Genomic DNA, 17,214 nt, shown 5'->3' on the forward strand with positions numbered 1-17,214 from the left:
TTGCATTGTTGGTTCAGAAGTTCAGAACTTCAAAAGTTCAAACTTGCAGCAAATGTTTTCATGTTGAACAGGCTGACATAAGACTTTCTAGTCTATTAATTATCTGTTTGAATGTTTTTTTTTAATATTTTATTTTTTTTTTTCACTACTGATATCGTTTATTTATTTAATTTCCTCACTGGGCTATTTTTCCTTTTTGGAACCCTTGGGCCTATAGCATCCTTCTTTTCCAACTAGGGTTGTAGCTTAGCTAATAATAATAATAATAATAATAATAATAATAATAATAATAATAATAATAATAATAATAATAATAATAATAATAATAATAATAATAAACTTTAGAAACACTACAAAATGTGAAATTAGTCTCACGAATAGTAGGTGACATAACAACAATAACAACTTTGCCAGCTGGCAAATGTTGCAATGGCGGCCACAAATGTCAGTTTTCGATGGTTAGATCTCTTGGAAAAGGAATTCGACAAGGCCTTCGTTGACCTCGATCTTTTAATAGGCAAGTTCAGAAGTGAAAATAGATTAATATATCCTGTTATTTGTTGTTGATGTGATGTTAATTCTTGTATACTAATCTACAAGGATGTGATGAGCTTAGTGCTGGGAATCATCCTTATTTATTTCCTGTTATTGCATTAAATATCCAATAATGCCGATTTAGCATAGAATTTGAATGTACCTGTCAAATATATATATATATATATATATATATATATATATATATATATATATATATATATATATATATATATATAGTTTTCTTTCCTGTTCTGTAGGTCCTTATTGGATCTGTCACTTGGTCCTTTTCCTGTTCCTCTGCCAATTGTTTTTCTCAGGTCTTTTAATTACACCATCCTACCTCCACTTCGGTCTCCCTCTCACTCTCCCATCTGCAGGCCTATACATAAGCATCATTCTCTCCCCTCTATGTGTCTCATCCTTTCCTATCCTATGCCAATATCACTGCAATCCTCTTACCAGGGCCTCCTTTGATAAACCTATGGCCTAGTTTTGATGATACACAAGACACCTCTGACCTGACATCTCCAATATTTTATTTTCATCCAGCCTACATTGGCAGCTACTGCAGAACTAAGATAACTAAGATTCTTGGTTCAACCTTGTCTCTACCATAATTATATCGGTGATATTTAATTCTCCGTTTTCCTGTACCTTCCTCCATTGCTCCAGTTTCGACTTAACTACATCTCTGTTGGTGCTTCATAACACAATGTCATCAGCAAACAACATATATCTCGTATTGCTTGAGACAGCACATCCATAATATGGTGAAAAGACACTTGACCTAAAGCGTATCGCTGGTGTAAGTCAACTCTTATTGGTAAACATTCAGTTAACCTAACACTGCTTCTAACCTGTGCTTTTGCTCCATACATATTTTGGATCAATCTTACATACTTCTCCGGTGTTTCCTTTACTCAAATACACCTCCAAATATCTTGGCATGGGATTCTGTCTAGCACCTTTTCCAGATGTACAAATACTATGTATATTCAACTCTACTTTTCCTGGTGCTTTTCCATCATCTGTTAGAGGGTAAACACTGCATCTGTTGTTCCTCTTCCTGGCATGAAACGAAATGCTTTTTATCCCATGGATGTGTCTTCACTAATTCTTTGTTCCATTATTCTTTCCCAGATTTTCATGGTGTAAGACAAGAACTTTACTCATCTGTAGTTTGCACAGCCCTGTCCATTACCCTACTCATTATAGATAGGCACAATAAAGCTTTAACTTCATTCTTTTGGTATCTATTCCTGACTGTATATATTTTCCTACATGAATACAAACCTTTGTCCTTTAATAGGCGTATGATTTCAATGGACCTTGAAAACTTGGCTGTTAAAAATTATATCGAGGTATCAATTGTTACTGGCAGGCTGCCGACTCATCAAGTAGCTATTTTAATTTTAACTGTCAATGTGTTCAGATGTACTCTCAGTGCCCTAACCTCAAACTTGGCTTCATTAATTTTCTTTGGTCCTCCATTTCAGGCGTGAATGTGAAATGTATGTACAATGGAGAAACTGAAAGTAGACATGCAGACCTGCCCTGAAGTTACCAATCATAGCTTCAGGATCTTTATGAGTAGGTTTTCGTTTGATCCTGATTCTTTATGTCTAACTTGGTGAGGCATAACTGCTCACAAGCTTCATTCTGTGAGGAATGTAAGGAGTGGCCATCCTACCAGTGGCAGACGTACAGCAGGAGACGAAAGTAGAACTTTAAGCGTGACTCCTCTCTACGGTCTTCCCGGAAGTCTAGGAAGTCTGCCAGATCTCTTCCTCCTACCCATGGTACCCTACCTTCAGAACCTTCCCCATCGCCATCCTCTTGGAGTTATGCAAAGAAGGGCGATGGTCTTAATCTAAACTTAAGAGAAGCAGGTGGACTTCCTTCTCAGAGAAAATCCTTTAAATTCTTTAAGATGTTGATCCTGGTGATGCCTTTTCAGGTTTCGGAAAGTACTCCTTCCAAGCAGAGACTGAGGTTAGGGCTTGCCAGCTTACATAGAGGTGTCTGTTCCAGTAACAACTGTGGGTCCACCCTTGTATATGAGCACCTTGATGGCCCAAAGTGCCTATAAACTTGCAGAAGAGCCTTGTTCTTCACTGGATCATTTGTCATCTGAATTAAAAAGACGTAAATTGACGTCCTCTGATAATAAACGTGATCATTTAGAGCTTCCTGTTGGAAGTAAAAAGGTTTTAGTTGAACACAACACTGTGCGGGCTGATGCTTCTTCTAAAGATTCCTCCTCTGCGTGCACCCGTGAGAATTCACTTCTCACTAACACGCACAAGACTTCAGTCTTACTCTTGTTATCGTTTGTGCCCTAGCATGCCAGCAGGATCAGTATTATGAGCTTTTTGTGTCATGCCATCTCACCTTGAAGACTTGATTTGATGTTTGGGATCCTGTCTATGCTTGTGCGAATGCCAGAGTTTGAACACCCACATCTTCGTAAACTCTCCCATGTGATCTTGCGTTTGCGCAAGACTTAGGTCTTTTTTTTTGACACTGTTCACCCCGTTTAGAGCATCAAACAAGACTGAATATGCTGTGGATCACCAGCGTGCACTATTGTGCCAGATGATATGAGCGCAAATAGTCTTGTACTGTATTGGTAGATGATCAAAGAGCTAGCCTATCTTCCATTTTACAGCTATGTCCCAGTAGAGACAGGTACCCTTTACTGAAGGTACTTTCAATGAGCCTTAGCCATAGTTTTTCTCATGACATGTCACTTGCAATAGGAAGAGAAACACTCAAGACTGTTATCATCATGATGATTAGTAAAAAGCAGCTGATATGATTACTGTAGAAAAGCATATACTGTAATTGATTTTCATTAAGTCAATGCATTTCTATTGAGGTGGATTTTAACTAGTCCTACTGGGTTACCATCCTACGAAGTGTGTTAGTTAGAATATAAATATTGGGGAAGATTCACAGAAATATGAAGAAAATTTTTAATAATTTGTTATTTCAATACTTTACCATTATTCTTATCTGTAATTTTGTCCTGGAAAGCAAAAATAATATGAATATTGGATAAGTAGAGTATTGAATACAGTACTGTACAGTACAGTAATAAATGTTATGAAATTTGGTTTCCTGCTGTTTCATCACAACATATATAGAGTAGTACAGTACTACATTACAAGAATTGTGTTACATCTAATAATCATTTACCATATTAAAACTTAATATTATTGTATCATTGGTGTTTTTTTTCTAATTTACAGGTGAAGTAGACCACTTTGATGAAGATGAAGCAAATTTTCAGTGGCCAGCAAGGGCTCGTCTTGAATCCCTGTCATCTTGCTTTGCACAACTTACCCACAAAGCTCAAACAGTATTTCAAGCAAATGCAAAATTGGAGGTTTGTATATACATTACAGGTATTAAAGTAGTTCATTAATTGTCTTTAGGGTGTGTTAAGTTGATTCAACATTTGTTCTTACGGGAATGCAAACCTTTGTTCTTATGTGAACTTACAAACCCTCGTCCTTTAATTATGGAGATACATTTTTTCTTACAGGAATGCTAACCTTTGTTTGTTCCTACATGAAGATACAAATCTTCATCCTTTAATTAGGGAGATTACTTCAGTACGAGCTGGAATCGGTAGATGAAAATGAATAATGAGCAGTTATCTGACTAATGAGAGAGTAGTGGGTCAAAGCCCCATCCCCCCTCACATTTGGTTCTCTATTCAATTTTGCTTTGACCTCTGTGCTGTTCACACGTGTGATTAGCACTCTTCAAGCTATTGATTCTTTTTCTTTTGCCTGTGTTGTTGATATTGGAATTGTAACAGGAAATTCGTGTCTGCCAGGGTAAGGGCATGGATGCTACAAGCACCTCATGGCAAAGACAGCTGTAGACCCTTACTCCTGTGTGTCGTGTCAGGTGCATATCTGTACGAATGCATCCCCTTGCACAGTGTCGATTATGGCCTTTGGTGTAGAAGTAGTCATACGTTCGTAGTCTGGCTGGACAAAGCCCAAGACGACAATGGCGAAGGTTGTTGCCTCTGATTTCTTCTAAGAGTGTGCGTGTTTGCTGCTGCTGCCCCTATGCTTTTGCCCTTGGATCAGTTCCTGGGGAGTACACAACGGCAGTCAGGATAGCACAGAACAAAATCGGCATCTTTTTCAGGTTTCGCGGGCATGCTGGGAACTCCGACTGTTTGTGGCTCCCTTGTGAATACTAAAGAGACTTTTGTTGCTGGGTGTTGATGACAAGTTTGGTCTAATGAGGGCCTGGACTTTCTAATGTCTTTCAGGTAGGCCTCTATGACTGCTGTGAGGAAGTTGGTTGACAAGGCTGCCTCTCCCCCCTGTGAGCCCTGTGCAGGTTGTTGTTACAGTGGTGCCAGTGTTAGAGGAAGTAGTATTGTCCCTGGAGTTAGGGAATCTGGGGTTTGGTTTGATTATCAAAGGCAAAAGTTAGGATGTCTCAATATTAAATCCAAAAGTATGACACCACACAGGTCTCTGGTCTCAGTGTCGGTGAGTTTACTTTTCCCTTCCCTGATATCAGTGTGGCCCATTGTTTTGGCTCCTGCCATAGCAACCCATGTGGTTTCCCTGGGGGAGCTTTGTCGTCGATGGTCGCTCCAATCTCGACTGCTCTGCTTGCAGAGTCAGGAGTGAGGGCTAGGAAGAGGAAGAAGCATGCGCAGTATTCCTCTTCCTCCTTGTCCTCGTCTTCTTCATATGAATCCAATTCCGACTTGTCCTCTCACCAAAGGATGAGGAGGAAGGGGTAAAGGAAGTATAGGAAAGCCAGCTGTAGTCGAGGGGACCAGGTTCCTCGTGGCACCACCTCTCTTTTGGGGAAAATTATTGGTACTTGTGTTGTTCCTGGCCTGGTGGGGTGTTACCTGGGTCTCAGCCACTCTGGTTCTACCCAGCTTCCCAGGTAGCTATGGCTGACCAAGTGGCACTTGCTACCCCAGTAACTAGTCCTGGCTAGGTAGCCTTGGTTGATCTGTCTATCAAGGTAGCTGGTCAGAACAGATGGGAGTATGGCTCTCAGTCTGTTTCTGGAGGTAATGGAGCTACTCTGGCCAACATCACCTTCCTTCCTGGTTGTTGAATGGTGGCCTAAACCCCCCCCCCCCCCCCCTCTTGCATTGATTGGCTCCCGGAAGAGAGGGTGGTACTATTTGAATCCATGCTAGAGGGCTTTTGCTTTAGTAAGCAGAGTATATCCTTGTCAGCCGCTGAGTCAGTGGCCATTGAGGCTTTGGCCTCACTCCATGCTGTGTCCTGGCTCAACCACTGGTCTGGTGCAGTGACGTAATTACCCTGGAGACCTTAGAAAAGTCGTCTGCAGGGAAGGCCATCTATCACCATACTGACTCGTGAGACAGCTAACTTGTGGGCTAACTGGGTTTTGAAGAGTTGAGACACTGCAGTTTCTTGCTTCTCAAAGTAGGTTAGGCCGGCATTAATGTCCACATTACGAAACTCATTGGTGTGGGGTGCCGTTAGGGTTGCCACAGTTCTGCTTCCGCAGAGTTGTGTGCCCTTCTCGGGGTAAGTACCCATCCTCCCTCTGCAGTCTCTCTTGGAACTTCTAGTTCCTCTTACAGCTACCTACAGTGTCTTGAGAGCTCCTTGTAGAGTTTTCAGTCTGCCTTTAGAGGCTTTGGAAGGGTTGTTCTCCCTGGCTCCTTACTGAGGGAAGTGCCTTTCAGTTCCTGGTTTTCTAGATGAGAGGTCCGGTGAGCAAGTGCATTGCCACCATCGAAAGTGTTGCCCTTCGGAGTGTTGCTCCTCAGAGCATGCCTATTCCACATGATTAATGGCTAATTCCTCTATCTTCTGGCTTCGCTGATGGGTTGCTTCATCCAGGACATCCAACAGATACAGGACATCCTGCCAAGTTGCCTGACGGCTGGCAGAGACATTGATGGTGGCCAGATATTGTTCTAGTCAACTTGCAGCTTTGCTTGGAACAGTCTTGAGGAGCTTTCGCCTCGGCTCTTTCCTGTCCAGGTCATACCGAGGGTATATCAACTTATACAAAGAGTCCAATCGCATGGCATAAATTTTCAATAGTTCGCCCTCCTCCCAGAAGCAGTCTTTGGTGGATTAAATGGGTTGATTGACGGAACAGGTGCGGAGGCAAGAGGCGTAAGCAGGAAACTCCCAGAAACCTGGTACAGGTGGTAGTACCGTTGTGAACCCTGGATAGGGATGGAGACCTCCAATCACTGGTTCCTCTCCAGTCACTGGAATTGCCAGATCATTAACGTTTGGCCAAGCTGGAGACGTAGAAGGGGCACTGGTGGTCACGGTTGTTGTGACCCCAGTAGCAGTGTGATGTGCTGGGACTTCTACCCTCCTAATGGGTGAGTCACCCCTAATAAATAGCGTAGGTTTGTTTTCCAGTTACGGAACAAATGACAAATTCGGAGATGATTTGTATTTGTCCTAACGATACAAACCTTTAGCTATTTATACAAACTTACCCACCGACCCTGTCCCCCTTGAAGTCCTACTTCCAAGCAAAGAGAGCTCAGTCACAAGTGTGTGAGTGAAGGGGGTAACTAGTTATAATTCTAACTGCTGTGTTCCAGCTTTGCCATTATCTGTTCTCCTAAGTAAAGGACTCAGGTTTGTATAGTTAGGAAGAATACAAATTACTTTAAACATTTGTGGTATTTCAGTATTTTTTTTCAAATGTTATTGAATTCTTACTGGTTAAAAAGCTTGAAAATTATCACTACTGTATATCTAAAATGTATCTCACTTTGAAAAGGGGGATCAGAAATTCAGGTTAGATTTTGTACTTATGTTATTATCTATTAGAAGAGAAAATGTAAAATAAGGATTATGTGATGTGAATTTTGTGCTTATAGATTATTCTCTCTCTTCAATATCAATGTTAAAATTCCTTTATGACATGAATTAACTTTCCTTAAATTAGTGTTAAATATATTTTTTCAGGCTGAGCTTGTACATTTACGTCTTGAATGTGCTGAAAGCCGAGGATTCCGGGAGCTTGCAGTTGCTGAAAGTCGAGAATTGCTGATGAGACTCCATTCAGCACAATTACAGATTCATTCTGCAAGTGGTACAACTAATGTCGAAGATTCAGAAAAAATTAGGGAGAGACTTGTAAGTTAAATTAGCTTTAGTGTTATAACTTTTACTGTAGTAAGATCCTCAATTTGCAAACATTTGGAGATGAAACACAAATCAAACTGAAATCATAAATCTCAGATATTGTATCAATAGTTTGTATACTGTAATAAGATAAAGTAATACTTTAATAAAACAATATTATATTTAATACATTAAGGAAAAGGACATTTGTAATAACCTGATATTCATTTCATATGAAACTGTACCATTTGTTGACTTTTGTAACTGGGAATTGTAGGCATGCGAGTTAGGTGAAGCCTACCCTAGGCCAAAATGTAACAAAATTTGACTTACAAACAGTTTCATGGAACCTGTTAAGTTTGTAAGTTGAGGACCTTCTGTACTGTATTTTCTTTATATATGCTGTGTTAGTTGCTTTGTTATTTTTCAATATTTAACTTAGCCGGTGATTATATAGCTGCAACTCTGTTGCTCGACAGACAACTCTACGGTAAAAACTCGCCAGCGATCGCTACACAGGTTGCGGGTGTGCCCAACAGCGCCATCTGTCGACCAGATACCCAGTTCTCAATGTAAACAAAGACTCAATTTTCTCTCTGTCGAGGTGTCGACAAGACGTACTTTACTCGCTGTTGCTAAACTGGAGTTTTTCACATCTAATTGGTGAAGTACTATATTCTAGTTTTGAGCTTTCACTGTGCAGGGTTTCTCTTCACACAAATCCTTGAACTCTTTTTGATAACGGATTCTTTGTTGATGACTTTTTGATAGTTTTTTGGAATTTCCCTTGACCAATTCAAAATGGCTGACCCTTCACAAGTCCCCAAATTTAGGAAGTGCAATGCTAGGGACTGTTCAAGGCGTCTTCCGAAGGCTTCTATCGACCCTCACACTGTTTGTTCCAATTGTCGGGATAAAACCTGTCAATTGGAAGATCGGTGTGAGGAGTGCGTTGGCCTTTCGGAATTCGATTTTATCGAATTTCAAAAGTATACACGTAGGCTAGAGAGAGATAGAGTTAGGAGAAGTTCTTCTCGTTCTATTGATATATCCTCTCCTCATGCCCCACAACCTATTCCTTCCCCTGTAGTGGTTGCTCCTAAACCCCCTCCTGGCACTCAGGAACCATCGATGGCTGATATGATGCGTGCCATCCAGGCTCTGGGTGAGAGAGTTGAGTCCCTTGCTAGTGACCGTAATCAGCTCATGGCGGATGTGAAGGAGCTTAAGTGCCAAAGTGCAGTGGGAAGTGCTAAAGTGCCGAGTGATAGTGTTGTGGATAGTGTTGCGCTTGAGGGTTCGTCTGTTCGTGCCTGTCGTCCTAGTCCGGGACCTCTTGCAAGCTCCCAAGTCCAGGGGAGAAGCAATGTCGTACGACGCATGGGTTCGAGAGGCTTTAATCAGCGAACAGACGTTCCCTCCGTGATATCGGGCGTATCTACCCAAGATCGCTCCTACCTAACTAAGACGAGAGAGCCCATTTATACCTCGTCTTCTGAAGGTGTTTCTCGCAAGAAACTTTGGACCAAGGTCTCGCGACCGTTAAAACGTAAGTCGGTCCCTTCAGCACAAGTCCAACGGCCCGGTTGTAGCCACTGGGTCAGTTCGGACTCGCTGCCGTCATCCGATGACTGCTCACCGCCTAAGAGAGGCAAAGCGGTACCGCTTCAGACAGTAACACCGTCTGTCGCCGCACCTGCTCCTGTAGACCCTAAGTGGTCTCTACTGCAAGACATGCAGTCTAAACTTACGTCTCTGATGCAGGACTTTCGTGCGGAGAAGGTTGCTGCCGCACCAGCTAGTGCAGTACCTAGCCTACAACCCTCCACGCGATCGGTTGTGCTGCTGAGGTAACCTTCTCACGCACACCAGTTGAGAGAGTTCCTCCACCCATGCGTTCCAGTGTGATCTGCCAGCCGCATGTTGACGTTAAGCGACGCACGGAGGTTGCCGTTGACGTTCTGGAGGTTCAACAACCGTCAGAGTTGCTTTGTTTTGACGCGGTGCGTCAACCTCCGCAACCCAGTGTGGTTTCCACTGCGCACCCACATCAGTCCAGACAGTCTGGAGTAGACGCTGTGCGTCCCCGCGCTGCCATGGTTGTTGCCAGCTCACAGACTGGGCAGCAGTTCCATGACGTTGCGTCCGGCTCAGTCACGCATGCACCAGTGCGACCGGACTCAGCGAACCAGCCGTTACCCACTCCGTTGCCGTTTCCTCATCAGTTGTCGGATGAGGAACTTTCTGATGATGATGTTGCTGCACACATAGATGAACCACAATCAGATTTGGACGAGCCTAAGTCTACTCAACCCTCTTTGGACTTTAGAAAAGTTTTGGCCATTTTCAAAGAGCTGTTTCCGGACCAGTTTGTTTCTGTGGCTCCTCGTTCTCCGCCTTCAGAGTTTGTGTTAGGCATGCCGTCTACCACTCCTGCCTTTACTAGACTCGTCCTCGCACGCTCGTCCAAGAGAGCTTTGCGGGTGATAGGAGAATGGTTGCAGTCCAAGAAGAGTTTAGGGAAGACAGCCTTTGCGTTTCCCCCTGCTAGACTCTCTTCTAGATCGAGCGTCTGGTATGCCACGGGAGAAGTTCTCGGCTTGGGAGTTCCTGCCTCTGCCCAGGGCGACTTCTCAAGTCTTGTAGACTCTCCCCGCCGCCTTGCCATGAGACGCTCAAAGATATGTTGGTCATCTTCGGACCTGGACCACCTTTTGAAAGGTATCTTTAGGGCCTTCGAAGTTTTTAACTTCTTAGACTGGTGTCTAGGAGCCCTAAGCAGAAAGATCTCTCCGACAGAGAAAGAGACTTCCTTGCTCATTATGTCCTGCATGGACAAGGCCATACGTGATGGGTCTAATGAGCTTGCTGCATCATTTGTGTCCGGAGTCCTTAAAAAGCGTGAAAATCTCTGCTCATTCCTTTCAGCTGGAGTTACACCGTGCCAGAGATCTGAGCTTCTCTTTGCTCCTCTTTCCAAGTGCCTTTTTCCAGAAGCCCTGATTAAGGAAATAGCCGCTTCGTTGGTGCAGAAGGACACTCACGATCTTGTTGCGTCCTCCGCTCGCAAAGCTCCCCCTTTGCCTACCTTGTCAGCTAGACCAAGGATGGACACTCCAGCGTCCCGTTTTATTCCGCCCTTTCGTGGCAGAGCCTCCAGCAGAGGAGGTGCTCGTGCCGAAGGGAAACCAGGAAAGAAGAAAGGATCCAAGTCCTATAAGGGCAGAGTCTGACTGCCCGCATCTTCAGACAGCAGTGGGAGCCAGACTCAAGAACTTCTGGCAGACCTGGGAGAAGAGAGGCGCAGATGCACAATCTGTGAAGTTGCTCAGAGAGGGGTACAAGATCCCTTTTGTACGGAAACCCCCTCTAGCAACGTCTCCCATCGATCTCTCTCCCAGGTACAGAGAGGAAGACAAGAGACGAGCCTTGAAACGGGAAGTGTCTCTTTTACTTGAGAAGGGAGCGGTGGTCAAAGTCTCGGACCTTCAATCTCCGGGATTCTACAACCGCCTCTTCTTGGTGTCAAAGAAGACAGGAGGGTGGAGGCCGGTGCTAGACGTCAGTGCTCTGAATGTCTTTGTCACAAAGCAGACGTTCTCCATGGAGACCACAAAGTCAGTCTTAGCAGCGGTCAGAAGGGAAGACTGGATGGTCTCATTAGACCTAAGGGACGCCTACTTCCACGTCCCCATCCACCCGGACTCCCAACCTTTTCTGAGATTCGTTTTCAAAAAGGTTGTCTACCAGTTTCAAGCCCTGTGCTTTGGCCTAAGCACAGCTCCTCTTGTGTTTACGAGGCTGATGAGGAATGTAGCCAAATTCCTCCATTTATCGGACATCCGAGCCTCCCTCTATTTGGACGACTGGCTTCTCAGAGCCTCTTCCAGTCGTCGCTGTCTGAAGGATCTAAAGTGGACTCTAGATCTGACCAAGGAATTGGGTCTCCTTGTCAATATGGAAAAGTCACAACTGGTCCCATCCCAAACTATTGTGTATTTAGGGATGGAGATTCACAGTCTAGCTTTTCGGGCTTTTCCGTCGGCCCCCAGAATAAGCTAAGCCCAGTTATGCATCCAGAACATGCTGAAGAAGGAACACTGCTCAGTCAGGCAGTGGATGAGTCTGGTAGGGATGCTATCATCCCTGGAACAATTTGTGTCATTAGGAAGACTACACCTCCGTCCTCTTCAATACCATCTAGCTTTTCACTGGAAAAAGGACAAGACGCTAGAAGCGGTCTCGATCCCCATTTCCGAAAAGATAAAGTCTTGCCTGACTTGGTGGAAGGACAGTATCAACTTGAGAGAGGGTCTTCCCCTGGCTGTGCAGACTCCCAACCACGTTCTCTTCTCGGACGCATCGGACGTAGGCTGGGGCGCGACATTAGACGGTCGGGAATGTTCAGGACTGTGGAACTCGAGTCAAAGGATCATGCATATCAACTGCAAGGAGCTGCTGGCAGTACATCTGGCCTTGAAAAGCTTCAGGTCTCTCCTTCGAGGCAAAGTGGTGGAAGTGAACTCGGACAACACCATTGCCTTGGCATACATCTCCAAGCAAGGAGGGACCCACTCACTGACGTTGTACGAGATCGCAAGGGACCTGCTCATCTGGTCAAAAGGTCAAAACATATCACTAGTAACGAGGTTCATCCAAGGCAACTTGAATGTCATGGCAGATTGTCTCAGTCGGAAAGGGCAAGTAATTCCAACGGAATGGACCCTCCACAAGGATGTATGCAAGAGACTTTGGGCCACTTGGGGCCAACCAACCATAGATCTCTTTGCAACCTCGATGACCAAGAGGCTCCCAATATATTGCTCACCAGTCCCGGACCCAGCAGCAATACATATAGATGCCTTTCTCCTAGATTGGTCGCATCTAGATCTATACGCATTCCCACCGTTCAAGATTGTCAACAAGGTACTGCAGAAGTTCGCCTCTCACGAAGGGACAAGGTTGACGCTAGTTGCTCCCCTCTGGCCCGCGAGAGAATGGTTCACCGAGGTACTTCGATGGCTAGTAGACGTTCCCAGAAGTCTTCCTCTAAGGGTGGACCTTCTACGTCAGCCACACGTAAAGAAGGTACACCAAAGCCTCCACGCTCTTCGTCTGACTGCCTTCAGACTATCGAAAGACTCTCGAGAGCTAGAGGCTTTTCGAAGGAGGCAGCCAGTGCGATTGCTAGAGCAAGAACAGCATCCACCCTTAGAGTCTACCAATCGAAGTGGGAAGTCTTCCGAGACTGATGCAAGTCAGTATCTGTATCCTCGACCAGTACCTCTGTAGCTCAAATAGCTGACTTTCTCTTATACCTGAGAAAAGGACGATCCCTTTCAGCTCCCACTATCAAGGGCTACAGAAGCATGTTGGCATCGGTCTTCCGGCATAGAGGCTTAGATCTTTCCAACAATAAAGATCTTCAGGACCTCCTTAAGTCTTTTGAGACCACGAAGGAGCGTCGTTTGGTTACACCTGGTTGGAATTTAGACGTGGTACTAAGATTCCTCATGTCAGACAGGTTTGAGCCGCTACAATCAGCCTCCCTGAAAGATCTCACTTTAAAGACACTTTTCCTGGTATGCTTAGCCACAGCTAAAAGAGTCAGTGAGATTCATGCCTTCAGCAAGAACATCGGATTTTCGTCAGAAAAAGCTACTTGTTCGCTACAACTTGGTTTTCTAGCCAAAAATGAGCTGCCTTCTCGACCTTGGCCGAAATCGTTCGATATTCCCAGCTTATCGAATATGGTAGGCAATGAACTAGAAAGAGTCTTATGCCCTGTGAGAGCTCTTAAGTTCTATTTAAAGCGAACTAAACCTTTACGAGGCCAATCTGAAGCTTTATGGTGTTCAGTTAAGAAACCATCTTTGGCTATGTCAAAGAATGCTTTATCCTACTTTATCAGACTGTTAATACGAGAAGCTCATTCACATCTGAGTGAGGAAGACCAAGCATTGCTTAAGGTGAGGACACACGAAGTTAGAGCTGTCGCAACTTCCGTGGCCTTTAAGCAAAATAGATTTCTGCGAAGTATAATGGACGCAACCTATTGGAGAAGCAAGTCAGTGTTTGCGTCTTTTTATCTAAAGGATGTCCAGTCTCTTTACGAGGACTGCTACACACTGGGACCATTCGTAGCAGCGAGTGCAGTAGTGGGTGAGGGCTCAACCACTACAATTCCCTAATTCCATACCCTTTTAATCTTTCTCTTGAAATGTTTTTATTGTTGTTTTTTGGGTTGTCCGGAAGGCTAAGAAGCCTTTCGCATCCTGGTTGATTTGGCGGGTGGTCAAAGTCATTTCTTAAGAGCGCCTAGATTAGGGGTTTTGATGAGGTCCTGTTGTATGGGTTGCAACCCTTGATACTTCAGATCCTAGGGGTCGATCAGCATCCTAAGAGGATCGCGAGGCTCCGTAAGGAAGACGTACTTAAAAGGCAGAGTAATTGTTCAAGTCGACTTCCTTACCAGGTACCTATTTATTTTGTTTTTGTTATTTTGATAACTTCTAAAATGAAATAAAAAACTCTTAGCTCATAAAAGTGTAAACATATATTACTGGTCTCTACCCACCATCCTGGGTGTGAATCAGCTATATAATCACCGGCTAAGTTAAATATTGAAAAATGTTATTTTGATTATAAAATAAATTTTTGAATATACTTACCCGGTGATTATAAATTAAATGACCCTCCCTTCCTCCCCAATAGAGACGCAGTGGGACGAGGAGAAAATTGAGTCTTTGTTTACATTGAGAACTGGGTATCTGGTCGACAGATGGCGCTGTTGGGCACACCCGCAACCTGTGTAGCGATCGCTGGCGAGTTTTTACCGTAGAGTTGTCTGTCGAGCAACAGAGTTGCAGCTATATAATCACCGGGTAAGTATATTCAAAAATTTATTTAATAATCAAAATAACATTTTTATAACTCCTGAAACTTCAAGGCTATAAAAATTTCATACTTTTGAAATTGTTTTTAAGGGGAATAGTATGATGTCAGAAAGTGTGCTTGTTCCTACACGTAATACAAACCTGAGACCTTTAATAGGAGTATGATTTCAGCAAAGCTGGAACCGTCCGTTAAACTTTTAACTAGGAAAACATCATTGATCAATAGATGGGAGGGAAACACCCACCACCTGATAGATAGAGCAACCTCTCCTTCACTTGGGCCGCCAACGAGTACTGACGTACTGTCTGGCGTCTACATCTGGCTGTTTTAATCTTTTACTTCTCTTTCAGTTTGAAATGCCATCCTTGCAGTTGTGTTCAAGGGTTTTTGAAGCAAGATGTGCAGTGATTCCTGTTAACTGTATTACTGTTACAGTTTCCTGATTACTTGCCTATATCCAACATTCTTGTTCTTGTCGGGTGGCATATCCATTGCTGTCTATCCCTTGGTGTGTGTCCGCCATCGACGACAGTTACAGAATATGAGTAAGAGGGTCATCATTGCCTACATGACTTCGGAGAAGAAGACCTTCTAGTTCTCCTCTCTCCCCACCACGTCTTCGCAGACTCTTCTTTCTTCTCTAAGTAGAATATGTAGAAGACCTCTTCTTTAGTACTGAGGTCCAATCGCTAGGAGTTATGTTCGCCTAATTTCTACCCTCCCTCATGGGAGAAGTGCAAGTCTCAGTACCCTCCCGTTTGTGTGCCAAGAATTGTCTCAGCGGGAAGAAACATCAGCAGACATCCTTGGGAGTGCCTGGTAAATGGTAAAGGTGTTTTCACACCTTTTCGTTTCGCGCGGTTACATACAGGTAGTGACTGAGTTCGATAGTTGTCCCATTGTGGGAAGAAACATCGGTTCTAACAACTCGTATACAGAATGAGCATACTGTACGCACTGTCAGTAGGGAAGAAGGGCACTGCCTTTTTTTCTTACCCCTCCTAAACAATCTCTCTCTCACTCACTTCTGTGACTGTCCTCTTCACCTGTTGCAAAGTTCCAGAGACATCACTGAAGCACAGGACGACTAGTCGTTCCGAGTCTCTTGAGACGCGTAATGATTCTCCTGCATGGGTTCGGAGGAAGGGTAAGTATCTGCATCGAGCCCCGACCTTTGGAAAGGAGCTCGGTGTCAGGATCCACCATTCATGTGCAGGGTACAGAGGATCAGTATCATACAGTTATGATCTTGAGTATTACTAGTCAGGACTCCGGTCCGTCTCCTGCCTCGGGACGCTCCCGAGATGCTTCAATGGCTGAAAACTCGATGAAGCTCCTTGGATGAATTGATCAGGCTGCCGATTCCTGTAAGTTGCTTGTTTAACAGAAGTATGAGAAGTGCTCCCCATCTATTCTCTTTCTCCCTGTAAGAAGCAATTGCTATGCACACATACTCCATGAGCATGATGTTATGCACCCATACTTCATGAGCGCGATCATCTTGTGCACACTCTCCACGAGCATGATCTCTACGAGCACAATATCTTAAAGCATCACTGCCATGTGAACGCTGTCCCTGAATATGGTCATCACATGCATGCTCGCCATGAGTGTGGTCCAGACACGCATGCTCGCCATGCGTGTGGTCACACACACACACACACTTCAAAAACACGATCACTATATGCGCTCTCTCCACAAACATGATTACTTTAATTGCTCATCCCGAACGCATTCGTCGAGAATGTGGCCAAAATCATGATCACCCTGATCTAGCGATAAGTGCTCAGTAGCCTAAGTTACTTCACGCATGTTAATGGTGGTACATACCCGGAATGAATTTTCTTGGGAGAATGACTGTATTACATTCTTTCCTTGGACACGAGGTGAAAGGTTACTCGTTCCAACACGGAATACTTACCTTGAACTACTTTATTAGGACTATCTGGGATCTCCTCCCAACCGACCAGAATTTTGTGTAGTTTCCTCTACCCCCGTTTTCTATAGCAGGTACCTCTGGGCGGAAGAATACGCGCCACGAGGCGACCTTGGGTCAGAGAGCGGGCTCGGCTAGGTCTCGGTCACCAGTAAGTTTCTGGTCGCGACGTGATTAACATCTCGCTGCGCTCTCTTCACCCAGTGCGACCCTTTGTGTCTTTGCCACGCGGTCCCCACGTGTTCAATCCTAACCTTATCCACCTCTTTCCTCTGTGTCTCTGTGTCGTTTGGTGCTTTAGTGTTTCATTATGGAGCATCCCCGTCGTTGCCCCGGGCCTATGGCCGGTAAATCTTGTGGTGCCTTTCTCTCCAAGCCGTAGGTCGACCCCCACACCTTGTGTTCTTTGTGTAGGGGCAGTGTGTGTTCCCCTACAGCCACGTGTCCAGAGTGCAAGTCTTGGAACGATATCCAGTGGGTTCTCTACCCTGATCTAGCAATATTATTATTATTATTATTATTACTATCCCAGCTAGAACCCTAGTTGGAAAAGCAAGATGCTATCAGCCCAGGGGCTCCAACAGGGAAAAATAGCCCAGTGAGGAAAGGAAATAAGGAAATAAATAAATGAAGAGAACAAATTAACAATAAATCATTCTAAAAACAGTAACAACGTCAAAACAGACATGTCATATATAAACTATTAACAACATCAAA

The 17,214-nt window shown here is 44.2% G+C and overlaps 1 protein-coding gene across 1 annotated transcript in view; it reads left to right on the plus strand.

The window, feature by feature from the left end:
• The first annotated feature begins 388 nt into the window (after positions 1 to 388).
• LOC137657022 (Golgi-associated PDZ and coiled-coil motif-containing protein-like) overlaps positions 389 to 17,214 on the plus strand; it is a 90,894-nt gene continuing 74,068 nt past the window's right edge. Inside the window, exons 1-3 of the mRNA XM_068391382.1 lie at positions 389 to 517; positions 3,789 to 3,925; positions 7,506 to 7,676. Of these exons, the coding sequence (XP_068247483.1) occupies positions 430 to 517; positions 3,789 to 3,925; positions 7,506 to 7,676 (396 nt within the window). The 5' untranslated portion in view covers positions 389 to 429. The remainder of the gene's footprint in view (positions 518 to 3,788; positions 3,926 to 7,505; positions 7,677 to 17,214) is intronic.

This window comes from Palaemon carinicauda, chromosome 1, assembly GCF_036898095.1.
Source record: "Palaemon carinicauda isolate YSFRI2023 chromosome 1, ASM3689809v2, whole genome shotgun sequence".
NCBI classification, from domain to species: Eukaryota; Metazoa; Arthropoda; class Malacostraca; order Decapoda; family Palaemonidae; genus Palaemon; species Palaemon carinicauda.